Source organism: Falco naumanni, chromosome 6, assembly GCF_017639655.2.
Source record: "Falco naumanni isolate bFalNau1 chromosome 6, bFalNau1.pat, whole genome shotgun sequence".
In the NCBI taxonomy this organism is placed as follows: domain Eukaryota; kingdom Metazoa; phylum Chordata; class Aves; order Falconiformes; family Falconidae; genus Falco; species Falco naumanni.
In genome coordinates this window covers 84,413,067-84,427,800 of record NC_054059.1, presented here as the reverse complement: position 1 = coordinate 84,427,800, position 14,734 = coordinate 84,413,067, and the positions used below count along the sequence as shown (strand labels likewise).

Genomic DNA, 14,734 nt, shown 5'->3' with positions numbered 1-14,734 from the left:
GTTATGCTGGGGTAGGATAAAGTACTTCATGCGCCGTGACACCTGGCCCTGGATCGTTGGATCAGACATTCCTCACAGCCTACATTGGTGCAGAACCAATAAAATTCTATTACAACTTTACATCCAGAAAGCCAAGCATATATGTTATAATGTATTTTGTTGTCTTAGAGCCATTCAGAGGCTGACAGTGACTGGGGCCTTCTACAAAGCTTTCTCCAGACCACCCAATGGCTCCCGTCTGGCTATTGCTTCTAATTTTTTGATCCTCTTTCTATGGAGTCTAATCTTGTATTATTGCAATTAACGGGGATGATGCCTGGTCTCTGAAAAGCCAGCTTCCCATGTGAGGCGTGCTAATGGGGCTGAGCAGTTTGTCTGCCCTCAGGATGCTGCTTTCTATCATGTTTCTGACTTAATCTTTCCCAAAACAGATGAAATATTACATCATTCGTACTTCTTAAAAGTAGTGCTGTGTCAGATTGTACCTTTTGGTCTGGCATTGTTCTTCTGCAACCTATCGTGTGCGCCTGTGTTCATAAATAATATATCCACTTATGCATACAGCTAACATTTCTGTGTGTGCATGGGTTTAAAGCAAACACATAGACATGTAAAATACAAATCAATTTGATCCCCACTGTACTTGTAACACAGTCAAGTTCTTAATATTTTACAGTGCATATTCCATTAAATAAATAACTAAATTGATCTATGCTACAATATGTGTATACGTACACATTTCATGATGCCTGTAAATAATATTGTAAAGCCTGTTCACGCATCAAAAGACAGGTTGTTTATTTGTCTGTTTAAACAATCCAACGGTTTAACTCTTCCTATTATGTAAACAGTGGTGACAGCCGCTTTCAAGGAAGCTTAACTTCATTAAAAATAATAGTTTCCCATTCTAAAATCAATACTAATATACCGTAAATCCCCCTGATGACTCTGGCTTCCTTACATGCTCTCACATTTTGTGTATTAGGGGCACAGCACTAATCTAGATATCAGAAGATAATAATATGGCAATATATATAGATATAGATATATATTTAAATGTTAAAATGCTAGGTCAACTTGAGTAATGAATGTATTTCTAATACATGCTTCTTTCTATAAATAAAGGTCATTAATTTTCTTTGCAACCTGGGTGCTTTATAAGACTTTGGTTGTATGTTGTTGCCAAACTGGTAAACCGATTCTGGTTATCTTTAGCTCCAAATGCACTTGCGACTTATAGATGAAGCTTTAACTTTTTTTGTGTTTTATACTGAACTCGTATTTGCAGTAAACTTGCAATATAATTTACAAGATTACCTTTAGGTATACATTTTGAACAACTCATACGAAAGAAAGAATATTTATTTTAGTGACAAGAAGGCTAGGTATACTCTATTCATTTCTCAAGCAGACCTTTATGAATCACTTTAGAAGGACACTACCGCTGAAGACTGAAGAGCAATATTTATCAACATTAAATAAAACATTTGGTGAAGTATGTATAAATATTTCTTCATATGAACATAACACAAAATTAAATAGTTCAGATACACAGACACCATTTAATATATTTCCACTGTTGTCAAAATCATCTGTAAACACCATCTCACACTGAATACAAAAGCAGCTTTAACATCAGTTCTGTGTTCACAACACTGATGCCCCTTTGTAAAAGAAGGTATTTGTTTTATTTTCAGCAAAATAAGAGTCTAAGCAATAAAAAAAGTTTTGGTCAGTTCAAAGGAGAATACAAAATTATCTTTCAACATGTAACTAAATCAGATCTAGAACAATAGTTTAAAGTACAATCCTTTCCCCAGGGGATCTCTGACTTTTATAAATCACGTTTGGTGTAGACCACGTCACAAATACCAGGAAATACTGGTCATGTCTAAGCTATAAATATTAAAGCCCTTTTAAATTTTTCTTTATCAAAACCTGCCAGGTTATAAATTGGCAATATCAAGTTTTTCGCAACACCAAATAACCTGGCATTCAATAGATTTAGGTGCACTTCTCCTGATGATTTTTAAAACAGGTTCTGGAAAAGAAACGCTTTTTAGTGAGCATCCTTCATGTGCAAAAATCAAGCATTTCTTTTACACAAGTATCTTTTGCATCTGAAGATCACTTGGGCAGACAGTGCAAGCGGGGGGGTGGGGGGGTGGGGGGAGCTTCGCTGAGTTTAGACAGAAAATTACAACAAAAACTCTCATTGGAACCTGTGCCCAATGCTACGCATCGGATCTGAGCTGGCTCTGAGAAGGGTGCTGCATCCACATGGTGCAACTCAGACCAAGGTGTTGCAGCAGCTGTGCGTGCGCCGACAGCAGCGTAGCCTCCCGAGTGTGAAACAGGATTTCTGCTAATGCTTCTGCCCACCTAGTGCCTGAGCAACTCCCTTTGAGCATCAGCCCTGACAGCCCAGACGTGGGCTCTCGTCATCCTGCACCCTACCAGGTTAGCTTCATACTCTACCCTGAAGGTAGCCTTCCTTTCACCTTCGCATCTTTTAAAGAGGCGTGATCCCTTTGGGGAGAGTTACTGTGCTCAAGATTAAGGTTTTACTGGGTGTGTGCCCCATTATGAAACTCTGAAGACTGTTAGGTTCCCAGGCTATGCTTTGGTTCTCTCCGTTTGAAATGTGGACGTTATGTTTTGGTATCAAAGATGAATTTGAACTTCAGGTGGCAAATAAAAAAGACATACATTTATAATACGATTTTCTGATTATGGTTTTTTTTTTCCACTCACATGTAATCGTGATGGGGGGCCCTGTAAAACCTAGAACAATAGATCACCTCTTTCCTGGTATGTGTGTATTTTAGAAGCGTGAATGTATGTTATGCATACATACACACTCACACACACACATAAGCATAACATGAGCTGCACACGTAGACACTCAGCAATCAGGAATCAGGGGTACAAGTAACAACACACCAGAAGAGTAGACAGGAAGCTCTACCTGGACAACAAGAAGCAATTTTGCAATCTATACAGTGTCTCAAATAATTTCATAATCCTGTTTTGCTAGCTTGCTACATCTGTATGTGACAAATTGAAAGCTGTTGGACTCCTCGGAAACAGAAGAATTGGGCTAGCTAGATGTGCTTACCTGAGATCCCAGAGCTGATTATAATCAAAGAGCTGGGCAGATCAGTAATGGGTTTATAATTGCTATACAGCTTCTTGCAAATTTGTAGGAAAACTTTATTAAGTCTTTCATTCCTTAGTAAAAACATTGAAGTTTGTTAGTTTTTGCTGAATGCAAGACTTGAGTTTTATAATAAACTGGATTTATTAAAAGGATACATAAGCCTGGCAGCTGCTTTTCATGTCTTGATGTTTAAATATTTGAATCAGCACCCTGGAACCACCCTCCCACTCCACCCCACCCTACCCCACCCCACCCCACCCCACCCCACCCCGTCCCATCTTGTCCCATCCCACCCCACCCCACCCCACCCCATCCCATCCCATCTCATCCCATCCCATCCCGTCCCGTCCTGTGCCATCCTGTGCCATCCTACCCTGTCCCATCCCATCCCATCACACCCTGTCTCATCCCACCCCATCCCATCCCCGCCTTGGTTTTTTTTTTTTTTTAATTGGTTAAAAAATACTATTCTATGAAGCCTCCCTAGGGATCCGCTTATGAAAAATGACGGACTGCCTTTGCTGATACTGCTGTTTACGTCGTTTTCGTTTGTCACACTGGCACAGCAGTAGCATCTTGAAAGTGTTTCTGAATGTTTTGTTACACAGTGCATAGCACATGGGGTTCACCGTGCTATTGATGTAGCAAAGCCAGTACCCCAGGTTCCAGAAAGTCTTGGGGATACATTTGCAAAAGGTGTTCACCAGAACCATGATGTTATATGGGGTCCAGGTAATGATGAAGGCAAACAAAATGGCACTGAGTGTCTGTGCCGCTTTCTTTTCTTTGATAAGTGACATTCGTTTTCGCTTTGTGATCTGACTTCTGGTCTTCAAGGCAAACTTTTTTGCGAGGGTTGCTTCCTTGAAGGACAAGGGCAGGGCTGCAGATGTCTTGGTCACTGATGAGATGCCATCAGAAGCTGTGGTTGTCTCTGCTGACCCTGGCTGAATTGGAAGCTTAGGAAAGCTCTTTTGGAAATTTCCATCATCCTGAACACTTTTGGGAGGATGTAATTTTTTAGGTTTCTTTTCCTTCGATTCTGTGTCGGATTTCTGCAGTTCATCCCCTGACTCATGCAGATCTTCCGAGGAGGGTAGTTTAGTCGAATTGAGGATAGCGCTGTGACCAGGGAGCTTCAGCACAATTGAATAGATGGCTCTGGTCTCTGCAGCAATGTCTTCTTCATCAGAGGAGGCGGAATTTTCAAGGGAGGCAGCAGCATCATTGTTGTTCCAGCTGTCACTGCTGCTGTGCTCTTGGTCCCCTTGGTCTGTGTTGGGTTCCCAGCTCTTCATTGTGAGCCAGAAGTGACAGCGTCTGTATTTCCTTCGGGTGGAGCGTTTCATACTCTGCCGTTGCAGCTCGTAGCTGCTGCAGCTCCGGGAGCTGCCTGTCTGGTGTACGAAGCGAGCTGCCTCTGCTTCACTGCCCGAAGCCTGTAGCCCTGCTAACTCTTTGGTGCGTTTCTCGGTCTCCTTGTAGATCCTCCAATACAAAATACTCATAATGGTGACTGGCAAGTAAAAGGCAGCTATGGCAGTGCCAAAAGTGATGACAGGTTCACTTAGAAACTGGATGAAACATTCACCAGGAGGCACAGTCCTCTCCCCAACGAAATACTGCCAGAACAAGATGGCAGGGGCCCAAAGAACAAAAGAGATGATCCACGCTAAACCAATCATCACCCCAGCCCTTTTGGTTGTTCGTTTGGCTCTGTACGTTAGTGGCCTAGTGATGGAAAAATACCTGTCAAAACTTATGACAAGGAGATTCATGACAGAGGCATTACTGGCGACGTAGTCAATGGAGAGCCAAAGATCACAGGCCAAATTTCCTAAAGCCCAGTGGTCCATGATGATGTATGTGGTGAAAAGATTCATGGAAATAACACCAATGATCAAATCTGCACAAGCAAGACTCAACAAGAAGTAGTTGTTGACCGTTTTCAGTTGTTTGTTGACCTTAAATGCAACAATCACTAGGATGTTTCCTATGATGGTCACCAGTGCAAGGATCCCAGTGAGGAAAGCAATCAAAACTACTTGCCAGACAGCGTGTCCGCCCAGAGGGTCTTTGCTTGTGGCATTTAGGGACATGTTTGTTGAGTCCACAGTGGAGAAGGGAAAACTCTCTGTGGTCTGAGGGAAATCATAGCTGCCAATGAGGGACGCTGCTTCATCAAGGAGTCTCGGTCCATGCGAATCTCTCTTCCAGAAGGAGCTCACATTTGAAAACAGGGGCGAGGCTGAACTGTTGTTTTGCATGATCATTGTGGCTCTCTGACATAGTCTGCAGCAGGCAAAAAACAAACAAAAATCAAGTGAACGGGTGAAGATGGTACATGTATAATCACCCTCATACGCGCACACGAAATCCCTTTAGCACTTTGAAAGTGGTCTTTAAAAGCCAAGTTGTTTGTGACACATTCCAAGTCAAATACGTACGTGGTAGGACTCAGCTTACAGCTGTGATTAATCTGAGCTCTTTGTAGTCATCACATAGTGTTTCCTTAAAAACATTCAGTCACAGAAGAGCCAAAAGCCCAGAAGAATTTGAACCTGCAGTATATTAAATACCCAGTAACTCTAATTCTTAATTAAAACACTCCCCGATGGATCTGCCCTGAACTTTAAATCTCAACAGGCCACTATCCTGGAGCATTCAAAAGCTAAATGCCAGACACATACCGCCACGCATCCTCCAAGTTCGATTTGATGCTGGTCCCCAGTGCCACCCTGGCACTAGCAGAACAGAGCCCCAGCCTCTGCTGCTTCTAGCTACAGTCAGTGACAAAAAATATTCTCTCTTCTCTCAAACTATAGCATCAGGGTTTTTTTGTGGGTTTTTTTTTTTGTTTTTTTTTTTGTTTTTTTTTTCTCAAACGAAAGCATCGTTTCATGGGTCAAGCTACTATAACCTGTGAGGCTGCAAAGATCTTCTCATTTTAATCTACATTTTGGCTACCTGATAAAGGTACTAAAAGTTCTCACTAGCACTTTTTTGCACATGCCACTATTCATTTTTCATGCACATTTTTATACTTGGACTAAAGATTCTGTGCATCTAATTACTTCAAAATGTCTTTGAGGCAACACGTTAAAATTTCCTTTGAAAACACAGTCTCTAGAGTCAGGAAAAAATGTTTGGCTGATGTATGTCAAAGCAATCATTAAACACTTCAGGAAAAGAGGAAAGAAGTGTGAAAAGGATTCATGATTAAGCCTTCATACTTTTCCCCAAGTACTTACGTAAAATGAAGACATGCTTAGAGAATTTTGCATTTCCCTTATTTTATTAATTTTGGTGGTCAACTGAGTAGATTCATTGTAATAAACCTATTATATCATCAGGATGCAAGAATTCTAATTAAAAAGTCCATCACTGACTGTAAATTTTGATGCTGTCAAAGAAACGTGCATTTGCTTTGTAACTGTGAATCCTTCAGGAGTCAATCTGTTATGGCATGAAATAATAACAAGGATCAAAATGCACTGGTGTTACACAAAATATTTATTCAAAAGAGGAGGGTTTGGGTTTGACTCCTTAATTAAATTCTAGATTCTGTTTTCCCTTGAACTGTACTTGGCTTTGTTAGTAAGCCATAAGACACTATGTGATTTTAAATGGAGCAGTGCCTTTGGCGTGTGCAGTAAACAGACCAACAATCTCTGCCCTTAGCTCGCGCACAGAAACTAACACAACCCCCTCCCATATTTTGATATCTAGCATAAATGAGATATTATTTTTTCTATTTATTAATAGGAAGACAGGGTTACAATGATGCTGCCTTATTGTAATCTAATTCAATTTTATTGCATTCATCATCATATCACACAGGATGTGAACATAATAATAACATAATAATGACAACAGTAAATATAGCTCTGGGAGATCACACAGTTAAATTTAACTCTTTTCCTTATAGAAAGATGGAAAATTTGGAGCAACTCAAACCATTTATAAACAGACAAATGGTAAGTAAACTGCAAACCAACCCTGATAACTTTGATTTTCTTAAAAATGAAATTTTTATTTTCTTAAAATCCAAGTAGGTTGAAATTAAAACTACCTTTTATGAAAAAAACTTTTGACACTCCAAGTTTTCTTTTCTTTGCAAAGTTCATATGACAGAAATGTGCAGTTTTGCATAAAATTTTGGGCAAAAAAGACATTCTGAAAATTTGTCAAGCTGCTCCTCTAAGACGCTTCATATTTATTACCATTTTAATTGTTCCTTTCCCAAGAAAATCTAAATGAACTTTTCTGACAGAATTTCAGTCCTTGCCATCTATTAGAGAAGCTGTGCGACACAGCATTTTTATTTTTTTTCTTCCTCAAGATATACTACTTTTGACTATGGTGCTGGTGTATCTCAGGTTACCCAGCATACAACAACATGCCTTCACTGTTCCCTACCTTACTGTTTCAAAGAAGCTGAAGAGGTCAAACCTGCACTGCGTGAGAGAGGGAGGCTCATCCCGCCCACACCATACAAAATGAAAGTCTGCAGAAAGCCGTTTGCAACAAGGCAGCAGAGGTCTGGATGAGAAGCACGGTCACTTGGTTTTTTATTCACACCCCCTCCGGCACACTCCTACAGCTCACTCCCTTGACTTGACCAAAGATGACTATAAAAACGCCTACAAAAATGGAGATCCCACATACTCAAATACTACAAATGAAGGGCCCTGGAAACCCTGGAAACAATAATGTTCTCCTTTGACAAAGATAGTACAGCAGTATTCAATTTTGGCTTGCCCCTTCCAATGCATGGGTGAAACAAACACACAGGTGGCTTGTGAGCAACCACATAAGCAAATGTGGACAACGCTCTTGCCAGCTCTTCATGGGCCAGGGTGGTTACTCACACCGGGGAAAAAATCTTTGACCTAAACAGGATTGCTGGAAACCATTGTCTTGCAATGTTTTAACTGTCTTATTGGCATCTTCTCCAGAGCTGTCACACAGAAGGAGGTCAAAACCAGAAGAGTATGAAAGAAATCTGAAATAATTATATTTGTTAAATATATGCTGGAAATGATTAATGTTATAGGGTGCAGGCCTTCCTTCACTGACGTTAGGGACAGAGAACAGAGGATGAAATTCAGGAAGCAACTCCTCCACTGACATGTAAAACTTGTAAAACCCCTACAAGGTAACAGCCACCATAGTCAAGCATGGAATGAGAAGTCTGCCAGGTAAGTTTAAATGGCGATGATATCAAAATGCTGCTTTTTCATAAAAAAAGGCAAGCTGGTATCTTCTAATACACAAGAAAGTACCAGGCAGAAGATACTGATGAAGGGAATGAAATTTTCACTACAGGACACAGAATTAAAAAAAAGTATCACTTTGAAGTGATGGTAGAAATAACAGTATTACTAAGGAATATAAATAGTTGACAATTTGGTAGTACATCTCATTTTCGTTGCATAACACAACCATAAACTAACCTGTTAGCCTTGCAAGTCCAAAAGAACCTACCGCATAAAAGACAGAAATATTCTTGCAAAATTAATATGTAAATGCTGCACTATCTATCGCTATGTCCATAAAACAATTGTGAATTCTGTTTAACTGCAGACTTTGAAATGGAGTTTCAATGTAAATTAACCAATAAATCCTTTCAGAAAAGCTGTGCTTCAAAAGACTTATCATGAGGGAGCCTGGGCAAGCAGTACTTCAGCCGCAGTCTTTCAGATGCCGAGCAAGTGCTGGAACTAAACTTTTATTTCTCAGGTCAGTTCTCCCATTCCTGGACTTCAAAGGAACTCCTCTGAAAGCCGATGTTTCAAGGAAAACCTGCACAGTCCTTAGTAGTCCGGTAACTGAGGAAGAGGAGAGACTGAGAGCAACCCACCAACAGCTCCCTGCTGCTCAGCGCCATCCTGCAAAGCTGGAACTCCGCTTTTGAAACAATTCAGTCATTAAAGGGACCCCTGAACCTGCATTGACTGGAGAATCTGATAAAACAGGAGTGCTAGCAGGATGAAGAGACCAGTCTTTGTTATTCTGGCTCTTCTACAAGCCCCTGTAATTAAACCATTTCATTCAATAAAAAGTGTCCTCCATACATTCATCTGCATGTAAAAAAAAAACAAAACAAACACTGCCACCATCCTAACACACCAGAGCAGCGCAACTAGATTTTCTTTCCTTTAGGAAGCCAAAGCAAACAAAGTTATCCATCATCTCCAAAACTGCCATGCCAAAAAATGTGTAGATGCGGTGCTTAGAGGCATGGTTCAGTGGTGGACTGGCAGCCCTGGGTTAACGGTTGGACTTGACGATCTTCGAGGTCTTTTCCAACCAAAATGTTTCTGTGACTCTGTGCATTTTCTGCTCTCTCTCTAATGAGTGCTACAGGGAAAGCGTCCTGAATTCAAGACGAGGACAGCGTGATCTGCAGTGCAGCCGGCCAGCACCTGCCCAGCCCACCACGCGCAGCGGCAGAATGACACGCGGGCGAGTGGGAGAGCAGCCACAAACGTCTCAGCAAAGCAAACAGCCTGAGCGAGGCAAACAAGCCAAACTGTGAGATGATTATAGGTTTATATACCAGGATAAGAGTTTACAAATCACTGGTATGATAAACTACATTACAATTTCAAGCCAGGAAGTAACAAAGGAGAATTTTTTTAGCCCAAGAATATATAATTACTTACCTAAGATTACTGCTATGCTACTAAACTGTGGTTTGCGGGTATTTTGGTTCTTGTTTCTGCTTTATAGCAAGAGCTTATGAAAGGTACAGACGAGGGAATGGCTGTACAAACTTCCACATACACCCCGCCTGATGTACCTCTGCCCCCTGCACTGGAGGGTCTGAGATATTAGGCATCCCACTGAGACCCATTGGAAAGGAAGGAGAAAGAAGCTGCAGAATGGTCACTAATTTCAATACATGGATAAACCACAGATTTGAAAGCCTGAATTTTTGCAATAGTCTAATTCATTGCATATTCCTCTAAATAGAAATAATGATAAATAGAAAGTAGGAAAAGCATTTCCTTTCTCTCTGCATATATATTTCAGCAGTTTTGTGAATACTTCACATTTCTGTTTATCAGTTTTTTTCCTTTCCTTAAATCTTCCTATTCACAAACCCTCAACCGCCATTTTTGCAGAGAAATCCATTTTCTTGCTGTCTTTAAAGACTTCCCAGACATGTTTTCCAGGAAGTCAGATGGCACACTACGGGCTTGGCTACAGGTGGGCTCAAATGCAGTAACTCTTTACAACTGAAGAATTTTGCACCCCATCCATTTGCACAGACAAGAAAATGGCTTACCTTATATTTCCAATTTTTCCATTTTCCTCTGCACTGCTACTGCATACACATTAGCCTGAACATCAGAGAACTCCATGCAGTGAATTATTAAAATGTTTTCTAACATAAAGAATCCAAGCCTTTACCTAAACTAGCACATGTGCTTTGTTCCAAAAGTAGTATTTGGTAAAATAAAAATATATATGAATTTTAAAGTTCTGCTGAAATTATTCCCAAGATTACATATAATGAATTTTCAAATAACAGTTTTTGTGTTTGTTTTTTTTTTTAAATACAATAAAGAATTCTAAAAACTTCAAACAAAAAAAAGAAGATGCAAGTATACACGCTAGCCTTCATGGTTTTACATTTATTATATAGCAGATCACATCAGTTGCAGGTAGTGTAGCACAAGATACAGGATTCCTTATTAATGTGTATGTGATAACAGCAAGCACAGTGTTATTATCGGTGAACAGCAGCTCAGATTTATCATGACTTACTTATACTGAAGATTAAATATATTACACTGAATGCAGTTTTGCATCTTTGCAGAATGAGAGTCCTGAGGCACAGAAATCAATCCCATTATGAAATTCCTGGCCATTGTCTTACACATTCACATTAGATACACACAAGTAACTGATACACTTTTATACTTTTATATGTATGTACATATACACATAAGAATATATACATACAAATATATTTATCACATAATGTGAAAAAGTATGCATATATATAGTTGCAGATGAAAGTATATGTATATATAGATATATGTGTATATACACACACACATATATCTGCGCAAATATATACACATACTTTTGTCACATTATTCCAGACACTGTTATAAGGAAAGGCTGTATCTTTCACTAATTAGATACCAACTCGATATAGATAAAGCTCAGTCAAACATACCCCACTAACACTTCAACCCAAGCTCTTCCATTTTCCATGCATAAAGATGTTTTGCTTATGCTTACTAAAATTACTTAAGATCTAATGTCCGTGCTTTAAAATCGCTTTTGTAGTTAATGAATTAGATTTGCTTAATATTTTCTTACTGTGTCGCTGCTGTTAGCGTGTGAAGTCTAGCATGGGCAAACTAGGAACTTGTTTCTTTAATCTTACGTGCTGTTTTTGTTACTTTGGAGGGGGTCTAGAGCACCTAATGAACAGCACCAAGCTCTGTGCCCTGTCTCCCTTGCTGCCCTGCAGTCAGCAGAAGGGAGCATCCCTCCGGGAGGAGAGGCAGGGGGATGGTAACTCAGGTGTTCCTACTGGGAGGCGTAAGGATGGCACACTGGGAGCACCTGTGACTGCCCACCTGACACAGCCAGCAAGTTCGGTATCTAAAGCTGGGCCATGCAACGAGCCTCTTTTAAGCCTTAATTTGCCAGGTAGCTTTTGCCAAATATCTACCATCTCCTTTACCTGGACTGAGACACTGCCCAGCTGTACCTGCAGCACCCACGGCAGACCTGGCTTGCTTACACTGAATTTGCTTTTACAACATTTGCTCTTCCAAACACCTTACTTATGTGGTATTAACCCTTCACTGAGGGTTTTTACATTATGACAGAAATGTAGCTTTGAATACTAATGTGCTCTAATGGCCGGTGATTTCAGTGGAAAGATCTGCTTATTTACACAGCTACAAAAGAAAGAATAAATACTGTTACCACTGGGACCAGAAAAGCAAAAAAATCTCAGACACGCTGCATCTGTTCAAAAATCCAGATGCGTAATGCTGATCCCTTGCACGTAAGACTCCCATTTAAGACTGAATTTGTTACATGAAAGGTAAAACTCTCTTGCATAATTTTTCCAAACATGCCGTATATGACATACATCCTAGGCTGCACAGTTAAAAGGACAGTGACTTTAACAGATATCCACATTTACCAAGTAAAGTTCTTTTGTGCTATTTATGATTTACTTCTTTAGCTTCAGTGACCCGATACTCATTCACTCCATGGCTTTCAGTTTCAAAATAATCCTGTCTTGAAATCCTCTAAAATGATTCCAGGGATAAGTTTCCAAAATGAGCTACTAATCTCAGTAGTGATATGGCCTAAGGGCAGCGAAGGTTTATCACGTGTAGGAGCAGCAGAGTTGCTGAAGGAACAGCACTTTTCTCGCTCGGGCACGTGTGCTGGGCGGTTATTGTCTGAACATCTCACACAGAACAAAGTGAAACCTTCAAAAGCCTGAGCTTGGATGCTTCTACAATTTTTGAATGCTTGAAAAGCAGAGCAAATCAGGTCCTGCTCATTACAGTAAATACTATCACCTAGAACAGTTAAATCTACGAGGTGTGTTCTTATGAAGAGATTATTTAAATTCCAGGCAGTTTCTCTTTCAGACAGCTCTATTAGAATTACATCGCATTTGTCCAACTGACACTGGAGGAAACGGACATGTGCTCTGAAATGTAGTGGGAATTCCAAACAGTTCTGGAGAGTTTCACCCACGTTGAGCAACCCACTGGCTCTGCTGTGGGAGGCTGGGCTGAAGGGTTGGTTGCTACATTGAATTTAAACATGATATTAGACGATGGAAGAACAACACCAGCCATTGAAAAATCTTGTTTATGCATGAGGGGTGCATAATTTATCCTTTGATTAAAACCTACCCATCTTAAAGACATCATTTCAATTTTTTATTATATATACACTTTTCAACATAATACTACTTCATATTTTGTTATATATTACAATGTTGCATTGAAGTCACGATCTAAAATTTCACCGTGCACTCTGCTATCTCTGTATGAAATACTGTCCATTGACTCCACAGATAATCCTCCCAATGAGGCATTTCAAAATCACATTAAAATGTTGATCACATGAAATAATGGGAATTCTTACACTTAACTATGTTGTCTTCCTAGATATTGATAAATGCCAGAACATCTTGAGTAGACATGGAAAAATACGTGCCTAGATAGAGAGAAAAAGATTTCAAGCCCTCTAAATGAATTTATCCTCTTTTACTAAAATGGCATCCTTCACTAAAAAATTAATCATGTTTGAGAAAATTAGTATCAAGAAGAGCTTGTAACCAATGCTAGATAAACCAAGAAAATTTTAACTATCTTTGTAATCCAGCCTTACTTTCAGTAATCCTTGCATGCATTTAAAATCCATATTTAATGTGGATATTTGCCTTTAAGAACCTTTACAGGGAACAACAGCCCTCATCAGAAGACCTCTTTACTATCTTTAACTAAACTGCTTTAAGAGAAAGTAATTAATTGTTTATGCTTTGAAATTGACACATTTTTGCTTTTACTGTTTGCTCACTGACACAATATACCACCAGGGTAAAATGGAAAACAGTACAAACATTTTTCAAGTATCAAAGAAGACAGAGAGCCCGGACACTGAGCTTTAAAGAGGTTCACCTGGAACACTCTTCTCGATTTCATTTGTCTGCAAGAAGAAAAGGAAATGACAAAATGTTGTCAAGCCTTGAAACCTGAAAATGGAAAATATCCTCTTTCTGGAAATCCTTTCCATGGAGGGAAAACAAATAGCCCAAACTAAAAAAACATAAATAAAACCTCAAACCACAGTTTTGATTTTCTACCTTTTCAAAAATAGTTTTGTTTTTTTTCTTTTGGAAGGTCATTTCATTTTCCGTCAACTTCAAGCCGAATCTCAGACATATTTTGACAAACTGCTGAAAGCAGATGAACTCTGCTTTGTTATTTATTTAGGGAAAATAATAAAAAATATTTGTCATTGCATCAAGGTCTGGGAAAGAGCTATCAAAGCCTCTGGTCCAGATGTCATGTTCATCTGCAGTCAGGTCCCATTATATGAAAGTTCTCTAATTTACATAATTTAAATGTATTAAATATCATGAGTTGAAAGTTCTCTTGAGTCTAGGTGAATCCTAAAAGGTTCTAAATTATACTATCGCTGACCACTGCGTTTTCTACAGTAACTAAGGCTTTGCATGCAGGTGCTATAAATGCAGACCACTTACTATAGCTGTTGGTGATGGATAGTTTGGCAATTTTACATAAGATGCAACAAAGTGACTTGAACACTGTTAGGAAACACTTATTAAGGGAAATTTATTGTTATTGGCTCTGGTGACTGAAATATTATTGCTATCTACTGTGGCAAAACCAACACTCCCACACTGGACAGATGGTTTACTTAAAAAGCTGAAAGAAAAAACCCACAAAACAACACACCAACCCGCTGAGAGGTTTCAGCTAGAAGAGAAAAACTGATCAGAAATAGCTATTAGCTAATTAAATCTATATATATATTTGGACACTGGAA

The 14,734-nt window shown here is 39.5% G+C and overlaps 1 protein-coding gene across 1 annotated transcript in view; it reads right to left on the bottom strand.

The window, feature by feature from the left end:
- Positions 1–3,602: 3,602 nt before the first annotated feature.
- The window catches only part of CHRM3 (cholinergic receptor muscarinic 3), a 73,934-nt gene continuing 62,802 nt past the window's right edge, over positions 3,603–14,734 (bottom strand). The window contains exon 2 of the mRNA XM_040599421.1: positions 3,603–5,452. Coding sequence (XP_040455355.1) covers positions 3,631–5,433 — 1,803 coding nt within the window. The 5' untranslated portion in view covers positions 5,434–5,452 and the 3' untranslated portion in view covers positions 3,603–3,630. The remainder of the gene's footprint in view (positions 5,453–14,734) is intronic.